The sequence below is a fragment of the Colias eurytheme genome, chromosome 13 (assembly GCF_061535395.1).
Source record: "Colias eurytheme isolate Ceu_HAF_F1 chromosome 13, ilColEury1 Martin Lab GWU primary, whole genome shotgun sequence".
Lineage (NCBI taxonomy): Eukaryota > Metazoa > Arthropoda > Insecta > Lepidoptera > Pieridae > Colias > Colias eurytheme.
Window position 1 is genome coordinate 3,068,763 of NC_142992.1, and position 27,476 is coordinate 3,096,238.

The 27,476-nt window shown below is 31.9% G+C and overlaps 2 protein-coding genes across 5 annotated transcripts; one reads left to right on the plus strand and one right to left on the minus strand.

Annotated features, from left to right (window-relative positions):
- Window positions 1-1,280: 1,280 nt before the first annotated feature.
- On the minus strand, window positions 1,281-8,418 carry AstCC (Allatostatin double C). Of its 3 annotated transcripts, none has more exons than XM_090109070.1 (4): window positions 8,355-8,418; window positions 3,282-3,420; window positions 2,372-2,524; window positions 1,281-1,378 (listed from the first exon to the last, which is right to left on the minus strand). In XM_090109070.1, exons 2-4 carry the CDS (start codon window positions 3,396-3,398, stop codon window positions 1,310-1,312), a joined length of 339 nt encoding a protein of 112 aa, XP_089965196.1. In that variant the 5' UTR covers window positions 3,399-3,420; window positions 8,355-8,418; the 3' UTR covers window positions 1,281-1,309. The 3 variants fall into 3 exon arrangements, with proteins under 3 accessions (XP_089965196.1, XP_089965195.1, XP_089965194.1); XM_090109069.1 differs by having other exon boundaries at window positions 1,281-1,390; XM_090109068.1 differs by having other exon boundaries at window positions 1,281-1,390; window positions 2,360-2,524.
- Window positions 8,419-12,190: 3,772 nt separating this feature from the next.
- Window positions 12,191-27,265, plus strand: LOC149903277 (uncharacterized). Of its 2 annotated transcripts, XM_090108507.1 has the most exons (8): window positions 12,191-12,218; window positions 23,494-23,584; window positions 23,670-23,780; window positions 24,083-24,220; window positions 25,133-25,273; window positions 25,783-26,024; window positions 26,483-26,603; window positions 27,014-27,265. In XM_090108507.1, coding segments are annotated over exons 2-8 (879 nt in total). In that variant the 5' UTR covers window positions 12,191-12,218; window positions 23,494-23,582; the 3' UTR covers window positions 27,138-27,265. The 2 variants fall into 2 exon arrangements, with proteins under 2 accessions (XP_089964633.1, XP_089964634.1); XM_090108508.1 differs by lacking the exon at window positions 27,014-27,265 and having other exon boundaries at window positions 12,196-12,218; window positions 26,488-26,603.
- Window positions 27,266-27,476: the final 211 nt, after the last annotated feature.

The window sequence follows — 27,476 nt, forward strand, 5'->3', positions numbered from 1 at the left end:
ACATATTTTCATTGTACAGACACCACTTTTCTAGAATTTTATTATATGTATTGATTTAAAAACAAATTCATAACAATAAGTTTTGATTGTTTTCATATTCAATACAGTAATTAATTTAAGTTTGGACGAGTGTTTGTTTTTCAGGTACGCTAGAATTTGAAAGTTTAAAGGTTGTTATAATACTTAAATTGAGTTTGGATATGTAAAGTACAGGAACACGTTAAGTTTAATACGGTAAATCAATTCCTTTCATCAGTACTTTTATTAAAATTGATATAATTTATATCAAACTTCTTCAGGTTACTTATTTATTTAGACTTACTAATTATAGGCATGTTAATTTATTTTAATAATCCGATCGATCCGACTGGCGATATTATGTATTCGCATAAATAATTATATTTAGGTATAATTTTGTATATATTTTTAATAAGCGTCGGTATTAGATCGATTTGAAAAATATTTTCTTCAAATATTTTCCTATTTCTATATGGACCGTGCAGGTAAATCACTTATAAGCCTTCTTGAAATATTGATAGTCAATGTGATTTACCAACTACTATTGATATTATAAAAAGACTTATTATTAAAGTTGTAATATTAATAAGAATTGCCTTAAGCTTTTCTAAATAATTAAGAAAATGATGCCCATTTATATATTTTCATTGTGAATTCAGGATAAAATGATAAAATAAGAAACGTATTTTAATAGAAATGTAATTTAATATACAATAATTACAACAGATATCAAACAAGATTATCCAGATTTTGGTATCCTGACTGTGATATGTATTTTCCAACTTTTTATGAAGAATTTTAGTTATATTCTTACTTTAAATAAATTTAATTTAACACACATCTTATATGCTTTAATAATAAATCTATTTGATATTTGTGTTTATAAATTAAGTACTTTTAAGATATGCATGGGCCAGGGTACATTAATGAATAAGATGATGATGAAGATAACAGTGGTAAGTATCTTATGATATTATTTCAAATGTTTTTGAAAAAAGCAAACTCTTAAAGTAGTCTTGATGTGAGTTGTAGAATACAAAGTAGTTATTGGCACATTTTTTCATCATTACTGTTTAATATTCGTAGATATTTAATTATTTAATTAATTTAAAAAATTGGCTATATCATGTTATTCTGTGTTATTACAATAACAACTTGTATTAGACCATATAACTTAAAAAAAAATGGCATATTTATATTTTATGTTACAATAATAATTGCTATATCGCTATAGATCATAGGTATAAAGGCAAAATTCAAATAAAAATGCAAAAATACTAAGTGATTGGTGTTAGAAGCACGTAATAGCGTTGAAGTAGCATCGAAGCACCCGGCCTCGACCGCTCGCTTGTCCTCTGCGCTGTAAACCCGTCTGAAAACATTAAAAACTGAAACTGTAGTTGCATTTGTGATTAAACATATATTCATTCCTTCCTATTACTTCATTTATAAGGACTTTGAATCATGAGAATAGAAGCAAGATATTTCGTGTGACCTATCCTGCTGGTAGTGGTCCACTATTTCTCAACTCAAAGCATTCTGTCTACATTTTATTGGGTTCGTATTTTAATCAGAATCAGTCGAGCCACTTTATTGTCTTATGTAGTTTTATTTAACAATATGACTGGATTGACCCAAGTGAATAATCCCAAGTAAATAACATACCTACGTTACAAACATTTTCAATATGTCGATTGTATCATTAAAACTAACCGTAAATGAAACAAAGTTTTCTGATGTTTAAATGGACGTGAATATAAATAATTGTGTTTTTTTTACCAAATTTCTATTCATAAACATTAATAAATTATAACAATAGGGAAGTAACAAATCAAATTATGTACAAAATATGCTTCTCTGGCATGCTACTGGGTAAAAGTAGCCTACTTATGTACTACTTTAAAAAACCTATATTTGTACCGAATTTCATCCAGATCCATCTTAAAAAACTTGCATATTTTAACAGAAAATATAGGATAATATAAAAAAATTATAAAAAAAATCTAGGATAATATAAACAATTGACTAACGTCTATTCAAGCGACATTAAATTGTTTTATATACTTAAACCTTAGACTTTAACTTTATTTATTATACGACGAAAATGACTACGAAACAGCATAGGTAGTATATATTATTTTAGAAATAAGGTATGTACCTAATTGTAAAATTTAGTGTTATCATTAAATATAATTCTTTATTATCGAAGCATGTATTTAAGATTAATTTAATATACAATGTATAATTTTTAAAAATCTTTTGATATAGTTCTATTTATTAACTTCTGTGACTTAAGCCATTGTTCGAACATAAATAAAATAGTCCATACAAAGGACGTTACCAAATCATTTACATCGTAGTTTGCGATTCTCAACGGCGCTGTCCTCGGCCCGTCTCTGTCGGGATCAAACCGCTGATTCGGCCCGTCCTCCCGGAGTGCCTTCTGCAGAGCCACGAGCAATCTATCCAACACCAAAGCTGCCCTTTTGTGTGGTACTATCACTTGCTGAAACAGTTTTAAATGTTATAAGTATCTATTCTTAAATCGTTAATATTTTCTGAGCGGACAAGTGTACTGTGTAGTAAACGTCGCAATGGAGAGTTATTTTTCTCATTAATGCCTTAATGATCGGTAGTTAAACTTATAACTGTTTAACTTCCTATGTAGGTGTCTTGTATTACCCTCAAAAATAAGGAAACTACGGATAAAATTTAGGTATTGTTCAGCAGTGTAGAGTAGCGAGCCACATTTTCATTAAAGTTTAATTTGTTAATGAAACGTTCAAAACTTCGAAATTGCAATCGCAAACATAATTGGAAAATTATAAAAAAACTAGCTGTCCAAAGTGCTAAAGTGGCAATTAATCTCTCATAATCTAATATCATAATATAAATGTACGTGGGCGAGTGTGGTGAAATAAGCCTTCACAGTTCACACCTACATACGTACGTTTCGTTACAAATGAGCCATTTGCATACTTCAATTAAAAAAATATGACGGGGACTTTTTGGTTTCGTGAAAACTTTTTATGAAAATTGTCTTTATGAATAATATGACCTCCTAATGTTTGCATACCATTTTGTTCCAAAATGTTTTATTTACATATCTTAAATTTAGTAGCCAGTGTTTATATAGGTATAAAAACGATTTTGTTTTATAAAGAAATTTTAAGCAACCATACAACCGACCATACAGACACGCAATAGAAAGCAAAGGTCCGTTATGCATAATATGGTTATATATTTATTTAAAATGAACTTACTTCTCGCATATTTGTAGGTTCCACTAAAGGATATTCCTCATCAAGGATAGCTGGTGCGGGAAGAGCCGTCACCATGGCAACGCACACGGACATGCAGAACAGGTTTAATGACATCATCTTGAAAACATAACCTGGAATGCTGGAAAAATTAGACAAATCGTTATACAAAATTGTATAAATTAATTTTAAATTTATTTTTCAACGAGACACAGTATACAGTATTGATCCTATATAACACCTATATAAAATGATAATTTAACATCGTGAGAAATGGAAGCATCCTAATTCGCAGCTTGTGCTCTTTTTTTACATAATTTTAGACACGACTTGAAACAATTGATGCTTCGGTAGAATACTAGATGAATAGGAGTCATAAAATTTAACTAATACAAGAACTGAATCGTCTGAATCTGATCCAATAACATAGCCTTGTTCTCAATTCTATAGAAGTTGAATCCTCATCCCACTGGCTTACCTAAACTAATTGTTTTGTGCGCCTATCTCATGTAGATGCTAGCTATCGGTTAAACCATTCAAATCTGTATTTGAAGCAAGATGAGAAAAGATAAAGACAACTAAGTACATAACTCCAAATAAGCGGTGCTTCAAATATAGGAGGCATCAGGTCCTACGTCCTTAAACTGTATATTTTATCACTCTGTTTTAAGGTGCAACGTATTTATGCAAAATCTTGAGAAGAAATGATACCGGCCTCTGGATTGTAACAACAATACATCCAACGCCGAGTTACTAATCTTTATATTATGTATCAAAAAATACAATGTCTTAACTAATCATAATATGATATGCCTCAACTTCAAATTAAAATTCTTCGTAGGTTTTTTTAAATAAGTTTTGTCGTGTCGATTTTCGTGAAAACACTTAACATACATTAACGAAATTTGAATACATTACAGGTAAGTAAAATAATTTTGCACTAAAACAATGCTATCACCCCTGCACCTGTTACATGAGCCTAATTATTAAGGAAATGAAAACAAATAGGAACCTAAAGAAAGCCTTAAAAAATCGTGCATCTAATGAACACACTCTTTCTTGTAACCATGAAATCGAAATATGAGAATGAGTGATTTAAAAGATTTATAGCAAAACCGGAGAATTGAGGTCGCATCCTCATTGTATCATGTTATAATGAAGGCTGTTCATATTCATCAATTCTCAAATTCTTTACTGTCTATGACACAGATTTTCCCTTACTTTTATGTTAAAAAAGAAATTAAGTTCAAGCGTGTCGTAATGACGCACATTGTAAACAACGTTCGCCGAAATATTAATAGATATTTTTATACAGATTAAAATTTAAATGTTATAGAGATATAAACAGCCTAGATATAAAATAAGGATAGTTAAATATTAATCATGTCCTATTTTTGTTCCATACCATAAACACCTCCTCACATCTTTCTTTTAGACCGGGAGATACTGACACAAAATTTCGAGTCATTTGTAACAGGATGGCGGTTCTACAGGGTTCTTAGTACGCAATGACAAAAAGTAAAATGATGGTGTGAACGCTGGTACCGGCGGCTTAGTCGCGTGGGCGTTAGTCGAACTCGTCGGAAAATAGCGAAAGTCAAACGATTTGTAACAGTATGGCACTTATTTTTCCTGGAAGTTCAAAGAATATAAATACAAAATTTCAAAGATCTAGGTGTTGGAAATCTTCACTTATATAAATTAATACTAAATTAATTTTTCAAGTATGACAGCACTTTTTCCCCCTACTAGAAGTATGGCAAATATAATAATGGTCACATTTTATCAAATACTCTCCAAAAATCCAAATGCAATACTGGTACAAAAAGTTTGGCGAAATAAATTTTTTTTGCAGATTTTCGGCGGTATGGCGACCATTTGGAATCGTCCGAAAAGTATGGCATGGCGATTTTCGTAAATGGCTGCACGACGATGGTTACCTGTGCAAAAGTTAGCCTGGTACAAATGGTTGAATAATTGTTTTATTTAATTCAACATATTCCCGTCGGTATGGCGGGCTGTAAGTCACACCGGAAAAGTATGGCATGACACTACCGCCTACTTCTTTTTTATGGGCTATCGGTAAATACTAAAATTTTTGTGTTACAAATCGTTTGACTTTCGCTATTTTTCCGACGAGTTCGGCTAACGCCCACGCGACTAAACCACCGATACCAGCGATCACACCATCATTTTTCTTTTTATCATTGCGTACTAAGACCCCTGTAGAACCGCCATCCTGTTACAAATGACTCGAAATTTTGTGTCAGTATCTCCCGGTCTATTTCTTCCTTCTTTGTAATCCTGTTGAGCTATCTTTTTCTATGAATTATTAAACTAAGAATTTATCTTAATATAAATCTCTAAGTAAATATAGAACATTTGCGGTTATATTTCAATGATGTAATGAAAGTTACCAAGTGAGAGTTAACGATCGTGTACTGTATATTACAACTGGATAAAGGATACAAAAGACTCTCATTATTATCTGCAGCTATGAAGTGCTATAAGATATCCTTATTGCATTTTAAAATATAGATGACTAACCGTTGGCCCTGGTTCCGCTTAAATTGATAAAACTAGGTATATACATATTCTTAAAAATAGTACGCTTTTTAACGAAAGCTTAATTTTTTTAAGCCGAGAAATTATTAAACGAGATGACACGTTATAGTAATTTTATAATTGTGTCTATGCACAATTTTGATGCGAACATAGTGCTCTACTTACACAAAGTGTGTATAATAAATATGAGCCACAAGTAATAACCTTTATCCCAGTGAACACCCGCAGAGCCCACATTGACAGCGGCTTTAGTTAAACTTCAATATTATCTTACATTATCCTTTTCGAAAGATAAAGGACAAGTGGCACACTTATTTACGAGTGTGGATAAACTCGTTTATAGCAGTGGTCCGTTTATTGTCTTGATCTCTTTTATTTCCCATGGTTCACGGAATTTTAAATAATTGTGCCGTTAGGTTTATGGCATCATGAAGCTGACTATAACCTTTGGTATATGGCTTGCACTGTGGACATTTTTACGTTACAATTGTGGTTCAATTAAGTTTAAAAGGGAATCGTAACTTTATCCTTACAATGTCTTATGAGGTGTTGTAATTACGGAAACAAAGGTTTTTAAACAATTTTGAAGACACAAACATTAGTCTTATAATTATCTTTTTGTCATTCGTAATTTGTGAATTCATGGGTCGTCATTTAATCATCGTCATAAGAAGGTGTTTTCCGGAAATTAGGTGCTATTAAAATACCAAGAAGTCTTCGCTATTTAAAATCGTACAAGTAAAAGTTAAATACAGACAGTTCTCAAACATTATTTAAAATGAAAGGTACATACTACATAACTACTACTCTACTACATAATATTTTCTATTAAACACCATTCTTGGATATTGAACGTGTCAATATTGAACTGCATTTTCTGATTCTCCTTGAATATAAGACAAATGGCATTGAAAGTGCTTATAATGCTTATGCTGTTAGCAGTGATATTATAACTTAAAGAAATACAATGTTTTTTTTAGAAAATTTTAAAATATTGTTACTTTTTAATGACAATCCAAATTGTATTCCATTTAAAGGAGTGGTTAAAAAATAAAAAGACTCCTTATATTTTTGTTTATTTTTAAAACAGTTTTACGCAAAAATGCTACACGTTTGATGAAACTTGGTAGAAGGATATTTTGTAATAATACAGAAGAATACGGCTTTTTCTAAATAACATAACGTTAGAAATTTTAATAAGTCAAATTAACTTTAGGAATATGCTTCACTCCTTTCTTTTTTCCTTTATAACTACAAGCAAAGCGTTGGGGTTTTAATTGAAACTTATGCAATCATAATTGCAAGAACTAGAAATAATCTCAATACGGCATTTAATTCTTAATTAATCATAAACCTTGTTTATATTAAGGCTACTAAGCGTTCGTTGATTAGGATTAAAAGCTACGCCGTAGAAACCGTAGAGGTGTAGCATAAGAACGTAGCAACGTAGGCGTTTGTTGATCACCCACGTAGCTTAATTTAACGTTCGTGAAAATATTGCATTCTCTAATAAAAGTGTGGTAATCATTCAAATAAATAAAGTAAGTTTTAATATAAAACATGCTATGAGCTAAGGTGTTTTAGGACGCATTCTACTTTTGGTTTGTCAAGATTATTTGATGACGATTTTAAAAGACTACAGAGTTTCTTGCCGTCTCTTCTCTATCACGCAGAAACCACAAACCATGTGGAAGAAACTGCTTTCCGAACCGATGGTAAATATTTATACGCATTTATACGATTCAAAAATGTTTCTAAAGGATATCTGTTGTCTAGTTGAATGAATAAATACATGATACCACGTACTACGCGCATTTGCCTAACAAGGAAATAGCTCTAAATTAGACATAACGTATCTGTTAACAATCTTGTTTTAAATACAATAAATATAAACAGAAACTAACCACGCTCGCTAAACAATCATAGATGCAAGTTCATCATCATCATCATTTTATAGGCTGATGCTTATACTTGCTTGGGACAATACTGATTTTATTAATTAAAATACGTATGCATACAAGTTGTTTAATTATGAAGAAATAAAAACAGGTAGATAAATATATTAGGTCTACCATTCAACAAATATTTTATAATGAACTAAATTGAATCCCTCCTTTTATATTGATGATTTAAAATATATGTTCAATATTTAAAATACTTAAGTATTCATAAAATATGTAACTAGTGATCAAGGAACTTTAATTATTAGGTATATTTATTATGTACTTTTCATGCATTAATTTATACGTTGGATGTATTTATAAAAAAAAATCATAAAATAAAACTAAGTATATCATTCTTATATAATCATAATATGAAAATGTAAATTTCATCCAGCTGATAATATAGTATAATTTTATACATCTTTAATTTATTTAAAATTCATTTAAAATAAAATTAGTGTTTGTTAGAAGAAATACATGCAAGAGTTATTAGAAGTTATAAAACTTCCGATATGTTTCCAATTTTTATCCTTAACTAAATTATTAATGTAAAATTGAATATACTCACAGCAAAAATGAAAACACCGATTTTTACTTAATAAATAAACAAAACACTGTTGTTACGAAAGTTTCACACGCCGCAAGTTGCTGCTAAGAGCGTCTCTAAGGTTGTATGGTGCGAAACGCGCGAACCAAGCTTTATAAGGGACGCGACAGGTTATAAATATATAAACAATAAAAACGATGCAGTGGGTGTTAATTATTATTTTTAGGATTGAATATTTTTCATACAGTTTACGGAATGGACGTAGATGAAAGGGAATATAAGTTTAGTTTTGGGGCTTTAAAAGTTCAGAATAAGCTTTTGTGATAAAATTATTTCAAATAAAAATGAAAGAAATCAAATCCAAAAATTTGTTATACTTTCGGCCTTCTGGGTACCGTGTACCTACCGTGTTAAAAATTAGTGCATATTCTCGTGGCAATTAGTTTTCGTGCATGTGCCTACCATCTTATGGAAATAAAAAATTCATTGAATAATTTTGTTGTATTAGAACATAATTCTGGACATTTCATCCTTCTTTAGAAATTTTTGTATTGATTAAAAATAGTTTTTCGAATAAAAAAAATTGAAAGAAACTTTTATCAATAAATCCGTAGATGGTTAAAATTCAAAACAATCGCCAGAACTTAATATCTAATTAAATATATTGATGATTCAAACCTCTTTATTCGTATATAAGGTACTGAATTTATTTACATAAATTAAATTAACGAATAATTAATTACGAAATTTATATAAATTGTCTCTCTTCTTTTCGACTATACAGTCAAATCAAATAATTGCAATGTCTTCATATGTGTGATAAATGATATTAGGCTTTTACGTTAATTTCTAATATTTCTAATAACCAAAGCTATGTGCGATGTTGTTATCATTTCACATTGATGCCGTTTATTTTCTGAGAAACATAATTTCCCCGAAAGATATAAAAATTAACAATGATTAGCAAAAAAAAAGTTTTTATTACATTTGTACGTCAAAAGAATAATTCCTATCAAGCTCATTATTATCATTAAAGGCAACTGACGCATTTAATAACAAACCATCGAATTGCCCCAATATAAAGCTTAGTACTATATGAGCTTTATCAGGGAATATTGTTTTAATACACTCAGTGTACAATAAACACTTCATGATGCCGCATCCGTACTTATAATTTTGTTTAATCTTATATATATAAGAATGAATCGCAAAATGTGTTGGTAAGCGCATAACTCGAGAACGGCTGAAACGATTTCGATAATTCTTTTTTTATTATATTCCTTGAAGTACGAGGGTGGTTTTTATGTAGAGAAAACGTAAATATGTACCACGGGCGAAGCCGGGGCGGACCGCTAGTAGGTAATAAAACATATTGTATTTAAAAACATTGCCTAGAATAAATAATCTTTCATCGTATTTAGGGAACGTATTTAGTTCCTCTTTGTGATAATCTATGAATTATCGTTTTTTCTAGTTTTGCATTTACTTATCTGAATTTCAAACATTGCTCGTTGGTGTATTTAAACAGTCTTAAAATATTACAGAAGCCTTTTGTAATGGTTGTTCATTCGTAGTTTACAGCTATTTGTTTTACTTTCAGTGTAGGTATGAAGACCATAATATTATGTAGTATTATAACTTCGTGGATTTTCAATCGACTGACATTAAAATCTGCATTCTGAATCATAGTTTTTTCTGGTACTTATTTTTAGAAGATTTTTGAACGAGAGAGGATTGTAATATTAAAAAATTCGTTATGTTTTCAATCGTATTACTTACCATTAATTTGCTTGTTCATTTCCATTGCTTATATTATTACAGCAATAATCTATTCAAGCGAATGCAATTCGGAAGGTCGCGTAAGAATAAAAGGCAGCCTTCAGTGAGCAATATCCAAATGTCCTTCGAAAAGCTTCCCTTTTCATCGTAAAAACTATTTGATTTACGGCCTTCCGAATTGTGTGACCAAACAAAAGCAAATAATATTCATTTGGAAATTATTTCTTATTGGAAAAATCTGAAATAATTTAAACTAAAACGTTCAACAATTTTCAGTCAAAAAATATGTAGATAAAGTGAACGTAACAAAATTTAAGCCTTTATTATCATTGTAGTAAGTATGAATAAAAATAATTGATCTCCTTCCTTTTATCGATACCTATTAGTATACCTACAGCTACTAGTACAATAATTAGTACACCTTATTCACTAGTTTTCTGCATAAGCTAGCATACCTACATACTACATAGGCTCGAACATATTTCTGTCTTTTATTAGCCTATCAAAATGTTCTGAAATACGAAATTTAGTTCACACGCTTCTTTATAAGCCGTCACTAGTTTTGAAAGCGGCCCCAGTAACCGACGTATTTATATTTAATTTACATAAGCAAGAATAACAAAACAAGATTATCTATGGAAGATTAACTAGTGTGGGTGTAAGAATTTACGTTCGATGTTGGTTCGATGTTTAACTAGCGACTCGTCCTTGTTTGACTTGAGTTTACACAAACTGTTTCCTGTAAATCACATTTAATTTACATGCTATTTACCGGATACAGTTACCAGAAATTGACTTTAAATATCCATAATATTTACTTTAATCCTACCCTATTTCAATTGAATTGTACTGATATTTTCTTAAACCTAATCAATTTACACAGTTCTTTATTATTTGTTGCATAATTATCAGATATCAGATAGTACTAAGAATAATTAAGAGTTACACTCAATAGTTTCAGTTAATGATGCAGAAACGTATTGTTTTTCGCAATCACATTTTCTTTGTTATAGTTCATTATACCTATAACGTTTCAGTTGAAATTCAATAGGTATGAGATCTGTTTCAGGTGTCTGTGTGATTAGGGAAAATCCCTCGTTGCATACCTAATAGTTTTATAGTAGTAAGTAGTAAGTAGATTATATTTTAAATTTTATGGCCAATAATTTTACAGGAAAATAAAAGGTCCTTGTTTACAAAAAGGTCATAGACGAGTGCGGACCACGGAGGTAGGAAAGCTCCCGGCGGCGATAATGTAATGGTCGTGTCACACAGCGTGTCGGTAATAGCTATAGCACTCAAGGGGTCACTATTAAAAGAGTGATTACCCCGATTGTGGAAGGCTGTGTCTTGAACGCGGGTGACTAAGCGAAGGTTTGTGTCTCTTAAATTATTGTTAATTAAGTTATAAGCTTTGCGCAGTGTTTAATCATAATAGAACTTCTTGAAGGTTTCAAGAAATAATAATATTTTGTCATGGTACATGCATCGGTACATGCATGTAGGATGTACTGTAGAATCACGATCATGTCTATAATTAGTATTTATATTACCTACCTACTTATTACGTTGATGATAAATAAAATAACTTCAATCAAACTTAATTATAGGGGTGACTGAGGGGGTACTACCGTACTATCCCAAATTTGTGCTTTTTATACTACACTACCGAGAAACTTTGATTTATTTCAAGCATAATAATATGTTAAAGAATATTGAAAGTGTGACAATTTATTGAGAAATCTTCGCGATCCCTCTAAAAAACCACTTATTGCTAATCATTTTGTGCTAAATATTGGGATAAATTGAATTTAAAACAAAATTACTAAATAAAGTGAAACTTTTATTACATCGTCTCAAACTTTTTGGTCTGTGTAGCGCATGTCGCGTGTATCGCGGCAGCCGACCGTCACGCGACATGCGCTACACAAAGCAGTGTTCGGAACCGTTCGAACAGTTTCACTTTTACCGTGGTTTCATAAAACCACACAACATTTTTTTTATTCTTTCTGTGATAGTTCTATGCAGTCTGTGGCAATCCATGCATTCGATTGCTATATTATCTGTATTTATACGTTATCTGTGTAATTTCGGCAATAAAAAATCGACATGGCCAGTGGGTCGACACCTGTCGACACTTAGAACATCGTTTTGGTTAGGCTTCTATTATCAAGCAATTTTAAACTTCATTCAATTGACATAGAGTTTAAATTATTTTGTACTTTTCCAAGACCTCAGGTCAAGTCTGGCCTGCCAACATTTAGAAAAAATAAAAATATTTCTAATGTTGGCCTCTCCGATGTAATCATATAATATTCGATTTAATATTTTAGTTTTAATTATTTATTATTATTTCTTCTTTTTTTGTAAACCTTATTTTTGTACATTTTAATTTTAAGCTAGTACATTAATAAATTATTTCTTTCTTTCTTCGATTTCTTGTCAATGGTTAAGACTTAAGACTTAAGCATAGACAACGTCTTGATGTTGATTTGTTGTTTGAAATTTGAATTCAAAATGGCGTTTATTTTGTTTTGGTGGAAGCTAAACAAAATTTGTTCATCGTATTTTTGTTATCTCAGTTAATGTCCAAAAGTGAAAAAAGAAGAAAAAGTGTTATGTGTAAACAATGTTAAAATCTTTGTGTGTAGAAAATAAATACATATTGTGATTTGTGACTAAATATTTGCAATAGCCAATATGTACCCAATGACTGTTCTATAAGGAAGATAAAACATAATAATTACATAACAATTTATGAGAAAACTTCTCTAATACGTCATGTTCTGGTTGTAGAATCAATTGGAGACAGTGTTAGCAACCTGAAGTGAGCTGATTATCGTACCAGGGGCGTAAAATTATCGTACATTAGGCGTTTTTGGTTCGAAATTATCGTACTTTTTAGAATAAAGTCAATTATAAATAAATAAATCATATAAATTGTAATATTGATAAGTATGCAAGTTCTCTATAGTTAATCTTTGTTTAACTACCGCTGTCAAATCAACGGGACACTGAAACCATGCTGAAACCCAAACGTTTTACGTGCCCTAATATTCATTATACTCTTTGGTTTTACGCGTGGTACAGACTACAGACCTGAACCGATTCCATTTCCACTTTATGTTCAATAAACGCGCCAAGTTTAAAATTCAATCTGACAAAATTTCACTTTTCCCATGAAAGTTCGATATGAAACACGTCAAAATTTCATATTTGTATGGGTGAAATAATATAAATTCTCGAATTTTGCCTGATAGAAATTATCGTAAAATCAGCGTACGATAATAACATGCTATCGTACATCGTACGTAGGCACCAAATTATCGTGTTTGTACGATAATTATCGTACGGTTGGGAACGCTGATTGGAGAGATATTATTACGTCCAAAGAAAACAACGGCTTCTTCATACTTATACAATTCCAATATGGCGATCCGAACGGCAACGATAAATAATAATTATTATTATTGGTATCGAAATTTAGAACGAGATTTTGAAATAGAAATCCCGCAAAATATTTCAAGGAAAAGTATAAAATGCGAATCTAGTTGTATTCACATAATATTTGAGCCGAATTAAGTCCTACATGCCTAAATAAAGATATTCAGTAAAATTCAAATGGAATTATCCATTTTTGCTGATAATAGTGAATTTTAATATTATATAAAAATGTTATGTATTATATAATTCATATTATATTATAATAAAGTTATTGATCTACATTGTTGGTGTTTTATTTTTAATTTCCTATAAATTTGAATAAGGATGAGAATTAGTAGTGTTGTTACCCAGGATCGAAAATTTTATCGATATCGATATGAAGTTTTATCGATACTAGCACTCAAAGAGACATCACTAGCAACGTGAACTTTTAAATGTTGGCAGCAATGTGGGTCATGTTTGACGTAAACTTTTCATAGGTTGGTATATAAGATTTGACCTAAGTAATACATGCATATGTGTGCGTGAGCTCGAAATCGAAGTAGTGAGTGCCGTCTCTTACTATATTACTTGCTCTGTGGTAATATAGTAGCTTTTTTTATTATAGCTTATTTTAGCTTCCACCAAAACAAAATAAACGCCATTTTGAATTCAAATTTCAAACAACAAATCAACATCAAGACGTTGTCTATGCTTAAGTCTTAAGTCTTAACCATTGACAAGAAATCGAAGAAAGAAAGAAATAATTTATTAATGTACTAGCTTAAAATTAAAATGTACAAAAATAAGGTTTACAAAAAAAGAAGAAATAATAATAAATAATTAAAACTAAAATATTAAATCGAATATTATATGATTACATCGGAGAGGCCAACATTAGAAATATTTTTATTTTTTCTAAATGTTGGCAGGCCAGACTTGACCTGAGGTCTTGGAAAAGTACAAAATAATTTAAACTCTATGTCAATTGAATGAAGTTTAAAATTGCTTGATAATAGAAGCCTAACCAAAACGATGTTCTAAGTGTCGACCCACTGCTATATTACTTGCACAGAGTACATTGAATATACGGGTATAGAGTAAACAGTGCTAAAAATGAATGGGCGCCATCTATCGAGCGATGTCCGGACTATTACATATAAATGTATAACTATACCGCCTATAACTATTATTATAGGTAGTTTTATTATATAACGCTATTTTTATCTTTTTCATAAGGATTTCTGAATAAAACAAAATATTATAAGTATTATTATTTTTTATTTCTATTTCTTCTATTACAATACAAAAAAGCTTGTTTTTGAATAGGATCATTATTATTCAGTTCCCGACTGGTACCGTCCAAGATTTTATTTGTACATTTACACCACCTATACGTAAAAAATCGGCTTGAAAAGTCGAACATAAATTCTATCACATCTTTTTTATGATTTGTACACTGAGCAAAACTTGTATTAATTAATACATACATCAGTGTTTTAATGTAAGCATTTAAGTCGTTAATTTCACTTTTTTTTGATAGAATGTAAAATGTAACATCCTGCATTTCAGAAAAACATCTCTTTAATTTATCGTTGGGATAAGTTAAATATTGTTTATTTTTCTTGTATTCTCTCCTTCTTATATATTTATTAGAATCGGACTTATCAAAAAAATCTTTTACACACGACTCACAATTTTTGAAAATTTTTTTTGCTTTGCTTAATAAGTATCCGGATACGTACTCTAGCTGAGCCTTTATTCTGGGATCCCTTTGCTTAATTTCGTAATCAATTATTATGTTTTCATTCATTAGATCTTCATAATCAATTTCGCATCTTTCGTTATTAATTTCATTTGGTGCAAAAAATATGTCATCAAATGATTGGAACACATTACAAAAATCATCTTCGCAATTCGAACCCGGAGAATAATTGCTACTCAAACTACTAACTAATAAGGAGGCAAAAGCTACTTCAAAGTTAGCACACGTAGGCGAGTTGCTTCGAATTCCATGACTACGTATGTTGCCAAAAAAATTTTCAAGGGGATCTTGATTGAAATGTCTGCACCAAATTGATTTGACATTATATTCACTGAAAAGTTTTTCTCGCAGTAGTTCCATATTTTCTAAGGTATGTATCCAATTATTAATGGATGGAACGGTACCAGTTTTTCCATTTACGCTTATAAATTTCATTGTTTTTAAAATTCTTTTGGCTTCAGTCCACAGTTCTTTGTGGGCTGAATTTGGTGTCACACTGGTCAGCAGGTTTTTGCCACTTCGATTTTTTGCATTTTTATTGCTTCCATTCATGGAGTCAAATAAGTTATCAATAAAAATAATAAAATCTGCAGTATTTTTCGATTCTTCAGACAGTATCCCAATTTCTGTAACAAAAAATAAGGTTTTGTTTAAAATGACATTTTTGACTAATGATGAAGTAAATCAAAAATTCTGTAATCCAATCAGATAGCCAGCTTGCTTATCTATTGGTAATTTTTTTTCTATTTAATTTACTCTAATTGCTCTGTAATTGTGAAAGTGAAAAGACTAACTTTCGTATTTATCCTTAGGCCGGTTGCAGAGCTTCACCGACCATCAGTGCGTACGTCAGTCGCGCTTGTCATAATATGTATGGAAATTCATAAAACCGTTCATAGCTAGACCGACCATAGGGCGTATTCAGAAAGAAAGCTTGAAACTTATAAGCGCTTATCGGCGCTTATAAGCGCTGATCGGCACCGACAAGTTTGTTGAAACTTGTTGGAACTTGTCGGCGCCTATCAGCGCTTATAAGCGCATGTTCATATATTTTCCTGCGCGGGTTACCAGCGCTTATAAGCGCCGATAAGCGCTTATAAGCGCTTATAAGTTTCAAGCTTTCTTTCTGAATACGCCCATACGCACGCATATTCCATACATATGACAAGCGCGACTGACGTACGCACTGATGGTCGGTGAAGCTCTGCAACCGGCCTTAATGATAATATAATAACTTAATGATAAAACCATGGGGGAAATTAAATTACTTTTTCGTATGAATATATGTATGTACCTAGTGGTTCATATTTATAGGGGTGTTTATATGTCTCATTAAATGAGTTAAGCATCAAGGGCATAGTGATTTTTCGGATCAAAAGCCAATTTTGTATGGGAGCACCAATTTTTTTTTCATATCAGAAAAGTAGATCAGTTTCATGGGCTCATCAACTCTTCTTAAGTACTGCTTGAGAATTTTGTTACACCCTGTATACACATGCTACTCTTTTTAGCGAGAAAACGTCTTATTGCTATGAGAAAATATTTAAACCTCACGGCGGAAAGCTAGCATAAACAAAAAAATAATTAGTTTATAAACTTACCAGCTAAATAGCCCATTGTTTTCCCAACAGTTTGACTGAAGAGTTGAGCAGCGTACTTAACTTTCATTTTCGGTATTTTTTCTTTCAAGCAATGGCTTTCTGTCAAATTTTTTATAATTTTTAAACCTTTATATGTAGGATTATTGTGGTAGAGTTCCACAATATGTTCCCACTTGGCAACTTTACTTTCTCCATTTATTACATATTGTAAATTTTTAGTGAGCAAGTTGTTTCGTAAACCTTTCAACATGTGTGGGACATCATACAATGGGATAACTACTTGACCATCAACTGTAAATACTTTCTCTCTTAAAACTTGATTTCTCCTCAAATGCTCTTCTCTATTTGCTTCTATAAGGCTATTAATTGCAGCAGTGTTTGAGGTGCCTTGGTCACAAACAGTCGCAACAACGACAAATCCAATAAAATGAAGCTTTTTTATTATAAGTTCTATTTGCGCTGCTAAAACCTGTTTCGGTGTACTACATGAGCAGAATGAATAATAAATTGGCTGCTTGTAGTTTCTGACTACTCCTCGTATCATGTACACTAGAACATGGTCAGCAATCTGTTTCTTCGGTTCCCCCACGTAGTTTACAAAGCCAGTAACTTTATCCTTTTTTCTGTTGTAATCAAAATGTGGGGTGAGAGCCATTTCATCAAAAATAAGGGTGCATAATTTTTCACTATCCTTCATTTTTTGCACTTTTTTTTTTAATTGATCAAATATTTTTTCATTAATGCCCGGTCTCAAAGCAGCTCTTGAAATCATTCTACTTAAAGTCATTGGGGAAGGCAGAATAAACATCTTGCTGAGCCATTTGTAGCATTTTGGTCCACGCTTATAAACAGAAAGCGCCATTATTTTCTCCTCTTTAGTAAATCGTCGCCCCATTTTAGGCTTCATAATTTCACGAAACTGCATAATAGTAAAAATAGCAGCCAATCTTTTGAATTTGCTGAGTGCATTTTGAAATGCTGTATTATTGTAAAGATTGTTAGCATTTTTAAGTCTCTGCTTGTATGAATTGTTTTTTTTCTGTAGTTTCTGTATCTCCTTGTACAAACGTGGCCCATCATTTGTTGTATGTTTCTTAGTGCTTCCTGGAAAAAAAAAGTTTTGAATTAATATGAGAAGAAAGGAGAGATTTAAGATTTTTGCCAAAGATAAAGTGTTCAGAGGCCACCACCACACACGTGTAGAAAAAAGCCTTTAGTAATTTTTTTTTTAAAGTTGAAGCATCATGGTGTAATGTTAATAAGCAGCTAATGAGCAAACACTTTCTATGTATGTAGTTGTATCATAAGAGGAATATGGTATTGATACAACATCTCAATACAAAGTTCTAATAAATTGTGATTTTTTGGCTAAAGGATGATAATTTGAGTAAACAGCTAAATAAAAGTAAAATTATGAAAAAAAATTCGCATACAAAAGTTTTTACATAAGTTCTTAAACTTTGAAAATTACATTTCATATTAATAGGGAATGGAAAATAACCTAACACTAAAATTATGATAAGTTTCCCTTAAAAAGTAGTGTTTATTTTACTTAAATAAAAAAAATCTTTTTACTAAAGTTACCATAAATATGAATGAATGAATGAATGAATGAAATATGAAATAGTGTTATATTATAACATAAGTCAATGTGACCTGATTTCACCACTTCTGCCGTAAATACATTTATCTAGGATAGATATTATGTATGTAAGTAAATAAATTCCAAGAAAACTTACTTTTCGGAGTTTGGATGTTCAATTTAGTTCTGGCTTCAATTTGAGATGATTGCTGTTTTCCTGTAGTTAAAGAAATGTTGGTTAGTTTATAAATTAAACTTTGTTTTATTATCAGGAATAAATTGTTATACCATATCACGTTGTATGAGAAAATTTCTCCATACAAAGTTAAAAAATTGTGATTTTTAAAGTGAAACTTTTATTACATCGTCTCAAACTTTTTGGTCTGTGTAGCGCATGTCGCGTGTATCGCGGCTGCCGAGTAGGTATACCTACTCGGCACGCGACATGCGCTACACAAAGCAGTGTTCGGAACCGTTCGAACAGTTTCACTTTTACCGTGGTTTCATAAAACCACACAACATTTTTTTTTTCTAAGGTCGGAATAAATACCTTTCTAAGGTTTAAGAGTTCTTAAGGGTAAACAATTACATTCCATAATAATAGGGAAAGGAAAATAACCTATCTAACACTTGTAATATTGTGATAAGTTTCCCTCAAAACATACAGAAATGGTGGGATATAAACTAAACTTTATTTTATTCTCAAAAATAAATTGTTATTCCTTCAACTTATTGATATTAAATGTTACAATAATTAAATAATTATTAATTAACGATAGTTTATAAATATTAACTATGCATAGCAATTATCTATCATTTCAAATATAGTTAAAAAATGTTAACAATAATATGACATATTTCACAGATAACATCGCATGTTGTATGAGAACATTTTTTTTGAAAATTCATATTAAGAAGTAATTCTTCAGATTTGTTTAGTTTAAGTGTACCTAGATCAGTCCATTGAAAATTCATAAGAAGTAATTCTTCAGATTTGTTTAGTTTAAGTGTACCTAGATCAGTCCATTGAAAATTCATAAGAAGTAATTCTTCAGATTTGTTTAGTTTAAGTGTACCTAGGTCAGTCCATTGAAAATTCATAAGAAGTAATTCTTCAGATTTGTTTAGTTTAAGTGTACCTAGATCAGTCCATTTTAAGTATTAGTTGTCTATTTTAAACCAACGTCAAAAAAATGAGAAGGAGGTTCTCAATTCAGCTGGTACCTATATTTTTTTTGTTACTCGGATCACAAGACTTTCAGGATTGATTACTTTATTACTTTACTCAATATTTTAAATAAATTATGATTAGTAATAAAAATACAACAGCTGACATACCTGATGATGAAGGCAATGCTGCTGAAATTTCTTCAGTACAGCAATGAGAATCTTTGGCAGTTGTAACATCAGCCAATGGAACTGTTTTTGTAAAACCTGTAAAAGATTTTAGTACCTATATTACCTATGACGTAGTAAAAATAAATGATAAAATACATTGCAATTACAAGATAAGCCATTATGTATCAATGAAGCAAGAAATTAATTCATCAAAAGAAGTTCAAACTTTTACAATTTCTCAATATGTTTTGGAAATTGATGTAATTTACTACCTACTTATTGTTTTAGGTACAAAGTAGTACAAAAACTATTTTTGTATATTACTTAAAAATTGGGGGCCCCGAGAGTTTATAATGGTCAAAGTTTATGGCTACTTTAAGGCACCTTGTTTCATGTTTGTTTTCTCTGTTTTCCATGGCACAAGATATGCTTAGTATGATATAACAGGACTTGATGCGGATTGAGTACCTAATTATTTTTAAAAATAAATTATAAATAATAAAACAGCTGACTAACCTGATGTTGAAGGCAATGCTGATGAAATTCCTTCAGTATAGCTATAAGCAGCTGCAACATTTGTAACATCGGCCAATGGAAGGCTTTTTTTAAAACCTGCAAAAAAGTTATAAGTTAATAAGGTACATACATATATTATGAAGTAAGATATTATATATGATGAAATACAGTGCAGTAATATGATAAACTGTTATATTATGTACTAATGATGCAAAAAATAAATTCATCAACAGAAGTTCAAAATGTTATAACTGACTATTATTCAATATTTTTTTGGAAATTTATGTACCTACTTACCTACTTATGTTAACTCAATAATTATTTTTTCTCTTTTACTTCAAAATCAGGGGCTCTGACATTATTGGTCAAAGTTAGCCGATAAATAGTTTTATAGAGATTTATTCTGTGCAAAAGATTCGCTCATAATAAAATAAGTTACATGTCAAAATAAAATAAGATCGTCAAAAATATAAAATAACAAAAGAATTAATAAAGTATATAGGTAAACCACCCTATTATTGGCACTCTACCAATTTATTGGCATGCTCCAGTTTTTTTAAGAAAATTAAGATTTTTTTGTAGCCAGTATAAATTTTGTAGTTGAAATTAATAAGTAGCGTATCATTCTTTACTCAACTAGCTAACAATGTTTTTTATTTCTTAAAACATTGCGGCGTATCAACCATCTGTTTGACAAGCCGGGACTTGTGTGGCAAAAATATTCAAAATATTCGTTTTTTACTAAGGTAAGAGCTATCATGAACTTAAAAGAAATTGCAATTCCGTTATGTTTTTCTTATGCATATTAATTTTGTCTTATTATTGAATGTATGAACTGCCTTTTTTAAACATTATTTTAAAATTTAACAGCCAACTTTTAGTTATTTGTGGTATGCCAACAATTGGACTGTTTAAAATCTGTTTATCCATTTTATTGGCACACAAAAATGTTAATTGAAACTTAAAAATTACTTATGATGTCATTCAATCAGAACTGTGATTTAATCGTAAGCTAAAATTGTTCTATGTTTTATTTAAGTAGGTTTTTTGGTTGTCTAAAACCATATTTAAAAAATAAGCGTTCCAACTGAAATGGTATGTTCCTCTACAAATAAATGTGACACTTCTTTTAACAAAGTCTTTTATTTTGTTTATTTCAAAATTAATTTCTGTTAATTTATGAATGGTAAAAATTAACTTTAAGATGTCATAGTACACACTTTGAAAGCCCTACTTAAGATCTAGTAAATATTTTTCAGTCTTGAATAGTGACAATAATTGGAAACAATCACTGCCAATAAAAGGTTTGACTATGCCAGCAACTGGTATTTTTGCTTTTTCTTTTAAAGATTCACTATATTAAATAAAGAGATTTAATTTAAAATTGAAAAGTACTTTATAATATTCTCCATAGATTAGAATACCAGTATAAATGTTTTTTTCTTAATTAAAACATAATTGTACATGCAAATTTCACCGGTTTTGTGAAGTAGCTGCTTAAAGTGCCAATAATTGGGTGGTTTACCCTACTTAACAAAAATAATTATAAAACTTTTTCTAAATGTTTAGTCACCTGGCAAATACAATGAAGGGACAGCATTAGGACTAAGCATTTTGCTTCTGGTGTGATACTGAATTTCAAAATGTTGATGACAAATTTTGCGATATTTATAAATATATGCATTATCCAAAGCCAAAATTTCGCCTCCAATTCTATAAAGCCATATCCGGAAACGTTCCATGTCTTTATCTGGATTTGGAAACTTGTGAAGTATTTGTGTATCCGAACCTGAAAGTATAATTTGATGCATTATTATTAGAACTAGTAGCAATGTAAAGGCAATAATATATTATAATACCTAATAAATATTTAATTTATCATACTTAGTGTAATTTTTATGCAATAACCGAGAAAAGTTTAGTACTAACAAGTGCTGATTTTATAAATGATGAATTTTATAGTTGAATAAAAAACATCAAATTATTCTTATACCTATATTACTTTTCAAATGATTCAAGAACTAAACTCGAAAACACTAGATTCACATTCAATTTTGAAATAGATAAGTAGGTACCTGTAATCATTTAAATTAGTTTTGTGTGAGATTGAGCATGAGTATTATCAATTTGCCAAATTAATAGTAACATTTCAAAGGCTTAGGGTAAAGGCATATAAAATGTACATATGGAAAATAGAAATAAAAGTAGAAATATAAGTTATTAGTGAAAATGTTTCAATGTAGGTAATTTTTGTAATTTTTTGCCATTTTACCATGCCAAAATAGGGTTTGTTTACTCGCTGAGCGTTCTGATTGGCTAATAAAGGTTAGTCGACCAATCAAAACTCCCGCTACTTAACGAAATATGCACGATTGGTGAAAAAGGCTAAAATATGCACTAACGCCGTAATTAGAGAGATTTATGCATTTGCATATGCAAATATGCAAATGCATATAATCCGATGTCTAGTCATAATGTATTGCATAACAATGTGCTAGACATTAAGTACATCAAATAGCACTTTTTAAGGTAAATGCTTTGATTTTACGCTGATTATAAGTATAAGTTCTATTACTTTTGGCTAGGATGATAAAAGTAGAACATCTTGACAAACACAAACTAACCTAACTATCAGCCCGTGAGTAGCAAAGCCTAAACAGCAATGTATTTATTTGAGCTACTTATTTTGGCAAATCCAAATAAATAACACGATTATAGACTTACCACAGGTCGGCACACAGCACTTTTTCTCGGCAGCCATAGTGATCAGAAATGAAGTTGAGATCAAATCCAAAACGAAAGAATCAAAGTCCGGAGTCAAGCCTGGGGTCACGATTTTCAACAGATACATAAAAGTCCATAAACACGCCAATTCGTGGGGATAAATCCGAATAAACATAAAAAACACCATGAACGATTCCAATGCGCAAACGCCAGTCGCCACGCAAACGCCGGTAAACGGAGTGAGGGAGTGAGGGGGCGAGGGGCAACGGGCAATAAACATAAAACAAACATGTGTCAACTGTCAACTGTCATCTGTCAAAAGAATTTGTAAGGCTGACATCTGTTGAGCTATGTCCGAACTAAAATGAACCAACATAAATGTACTGAGAGTGAAATGTTCTAGCTGAAAAGACCCTGATTACTTGCTCTGTGGACATGGCGGATAATTTTTGATGTAAATGCGAAGCCAGATGCGTGTTTATTAATTTTACTTGCACATATTGTCAGTTTTAGTAAAAAAAATGTAAGGAATGCAACTTTGTATATAATACGTACAGAACATACTTTTTTCTTTACGGATTACTAAATGATTTTATATTCCCTTGCAGGGCGCGAAATAAGTCTCCCTCAGTTATTTCGGATAAGGATAAGGATAAAAAGAAACCTAAGGAAAAGAAGAAGAAGGAATCTGGTTCCAGTAGTAGTGATAGTAGTGGCAGGTACATAAATTAAAATTTGTTTTTAAATCAATTGTCATGGGCTCTAGGTTATGTTGGTAACTAACTATAAACGCCTACAATGTAGAAGTGAACTACGCTTACATCCACAAGAACCTAAACCAATAGGTTTAATGTAGGATAATATAAGCCATATTAGTGCAGCGCTTCGTATAAATATACATTGTTTACAAAATATACAATATATTTAAAATATTGTCATGAAAGATTTAATTTGACAGATGTTTCAAAATGAAAAACTCAGAGTATTGACTAAGATTTTGCTAATTCCTTTAAATTCACAGTTCCTCGGACAGTAGTTCGTCCAGGTCGTCGTCGCGGTCTTCGTCCAGCAGTTCGGAGAGCTCGTCTCGATCATCGTCCAGCTCTAGTTCGTCCAGCAGCAGTAGCAGTACTAATGATAGATCCAGGCCAAAGAAGAAGTAAGATTATGCTTATTCAATAACTTGTTTCTCATGTAATACTACTACCCGTTCGCTTCGAGTTGGCCGTCGATGACCGTTACAAAATGATGTCACAGGCTCATCGACTGGTACCGTTGACAAAAAAAATAATAACACTCCGAAAAATAAAATAACAAAAACATTTTGTATAATTACTTACTTCAGCGATTTCCTCGCTAATATCAGTAAAAAAATATACATATAAAACTTAACAATAATAAACTTAACAAAACAATCAAATAACATAACCAAAAACAACGGGACCGATATTAGTTACGAACGGGCGCACGTGATTGCGTTACTGACGGTACTAGGAGTGCGGTGCGGTGAAGCGGGAAGGGTGGGAGCGGCCAACTCGAAGCGAACGGGTAGTAACAACAAGACATCTATACTAATATTATAAAGAGGAAAGGTTTGTATGTATGTATGGTTTTCACGCATAAACTACTGGACAGATTTTGATGTAATTTGGCACAGGCAATCTTTAGACCCTGAGAAAGAACATAGGCTACCTTTTATTGTGAAATATGTACCACGGGCAAAGCCGGGGCAGACCGCTAGTCTTCAATAATAATATAAGTGGCTTTGTGAGGTAACGGGTAATCTCTTGGGACTCCTGATCTACTGAACTGATTTTGAAAATTCATTTTTGGCATAATTGAAATGTTGATTGATATTGTTTCATTATTTTGTTTTCTGGCTCTGGCACAGCTCGCCACAGTGTAGTGTGAATCATTCTTAAGTTCTTATGAAGCAAGCCTTTGTTTTAAGATATCATTCTTGATTGAATGTAAACTTAAAATGAACTGGGATTATTCTTTAAAATGTACTGAATTTAATATGGTTTCTTATTATTGTGTTATATCTATCAAGAACTAATTCTAATTTTAGAGTATCACCTCGCAAAAGTCCAGCAAAGGACAAACGTGAACCCAACAGAGATAAAGCAAGAGACAAATCACCCGCAGACAAAAAGAAAGTCACAACACCATCATCAGCAGACAAATCTAAAGCCAGAGATAAACATGAAAGGTATTTATTTTATAATTGCTCTGATTTTATGAACTAAAATCATAAAAATTGTAAAACTTAGCTATTACTTTACTTCAAAACATTGTTTAACGCTTCACAACTTTCTTTTAATTATTTTAGACATTATTTTGAATTCTCATATAAATAACTATTAACCACAGTGCACTTTCCAATTATAATCTATTCTTCATGTCATAACTGAGGCTTTTCTTTTGAAATAATGTATTTAGGTTCATTTTAATTAGGGCCGATTTTTCAATGCTTGGATAAAACTTATCCGTCCAATAAAGTATTACGCGATAATATTAAAATGTCACGTAAACTGTCAAATACGGGCAATTAGAATACGTTTTTAAAATGGTAGTTTTATACATTATTCGACGAATAAGTTTTATCCAAGCATTGAAAAATCGGCCCTTAGTCTATAGCTTCTAGTTATTAAGATGTCCATTATGAAATTCACAAATACACAACAAAACTTGAGTATTCATAAAACTAAACATTTTCAGATCACCAGCACGCAAGAAACGCGAACGCTCGCCGCCCCCGCGTCCCACACGCATCCACATTGGTCGTTTGACACTAAACGTCAACCGGGAACATATACAAGAGATCTTCTCTACATATGGCACAGTGAAAACTGTAGAGTTCCCTATGGATAGACTGCACCCTCAAAATGGGAGAGGATACGCGTATGTGGAATTCAGCAATCCGGATGAAGCAGAAAATGCCATGAAGCATATGGATGGAGGTAAACAAGAACACTATTAGAATAAATCATATATAAGTATTACAACATTTATTATCAAGCCCAAAATGTGAATAAGAGTGCTTCCTTGTTTTTTAAGTCAAAAGACGAGTAAAAGTTTATTATGTACTATAAAGATATTTTACTATATTATAACAGATCAAAATTGAAAATGATTGCAAAAAACATTAATTCGAGTAGTGGCTCGCAATCAATTCATTACTTTAAATGTGAGTAAGTATATTGTAAGAATATAGGTTATACATCAGAATAACACAAAGTGAAGTCCCATGTCCCCGTAGTGGGGTAAGGGGCAGATGCATTATTCAGAATCACACAGTCAGAATAACACATGACCTATAGAAATATGTACTAGATTTTGCACGAAGGTTCGTTCGCGGGTGAAACTGCGAAGGACTTAGGACAGCTAGTATATTAATGTCTGTAATTGTGGTGGGCAGGGCAGATCGACGGGCAGGAGATCACGGCGGCGCCGGTGCTGGTCCCGTCGCGGCCGCGCCGGCCCTCGCCGCGCCCGCCGCCGCCGAGACACGCGCCCATGCGACGTCACTCGCCGCCTAGGTATGTACGAGTAGGAAACTAAAATGTATTCGTTAATAGGTTTCCAGATTTTGTTTAGAAGTAGTAACTTTATATAAGAGCCTGACTGCAATGAACCCCTGAAATGATTGTGAAAAAATTCGCGTTTTTCTGATGAAATACATCCGTAAACAGCACAATATCTAACCATTTTCTACGAAAAACGATAATCACAAATCCAAAATAATAAAATTACTTTAAATCGATTTGATAAATGTTGTCAATCTTCGTTGCGTATTGTCCTTGTAGAAAAATGAGGACTATTTATAGCCCGATCATGTGGGGTGAGGTAAGTGTTTAATTTTGGCGGGAGGCGGAGTGTCCGTTCTGTAGCGTTTAGCTACTATTATGTATTCTGTGATAATGCTACAACATAGTAATGTGTGTGGCAGGTACCGGCGCCGCTCGCCGCCGCGCCGCCGCTCGCCGCCGCGCCGGCGCCGCACGCGCTCGCGCTCGCCCCGCGCCGCGCCGCGCCGCCGCCGCTCCAGGTCCTCCTCCTCCTCCTCACGGTAGACACGCACATAGAGACGTACACACACACATCGACTCACACACGTATAGAGACGTACACACACACATCGATTCACACACGGACACGTACACATACACACACCACACACATCGACTCACACTTGGACACGGACTCGACACATACAGACACACCAGATGGTGACTCACATACACAACAATCACTCACACATAGATAATAACACCACACTATCTTACAGCCAAGTGAATATTGTGTGTAGGGGAGACTAGACTCGCGCAATTATATATATGCAGGGTGTAGTCGAAATAAAGTTTAAAAGAGGGATACAAGAGCTTTAAGAGATACTCTTGCAATCATGAAAC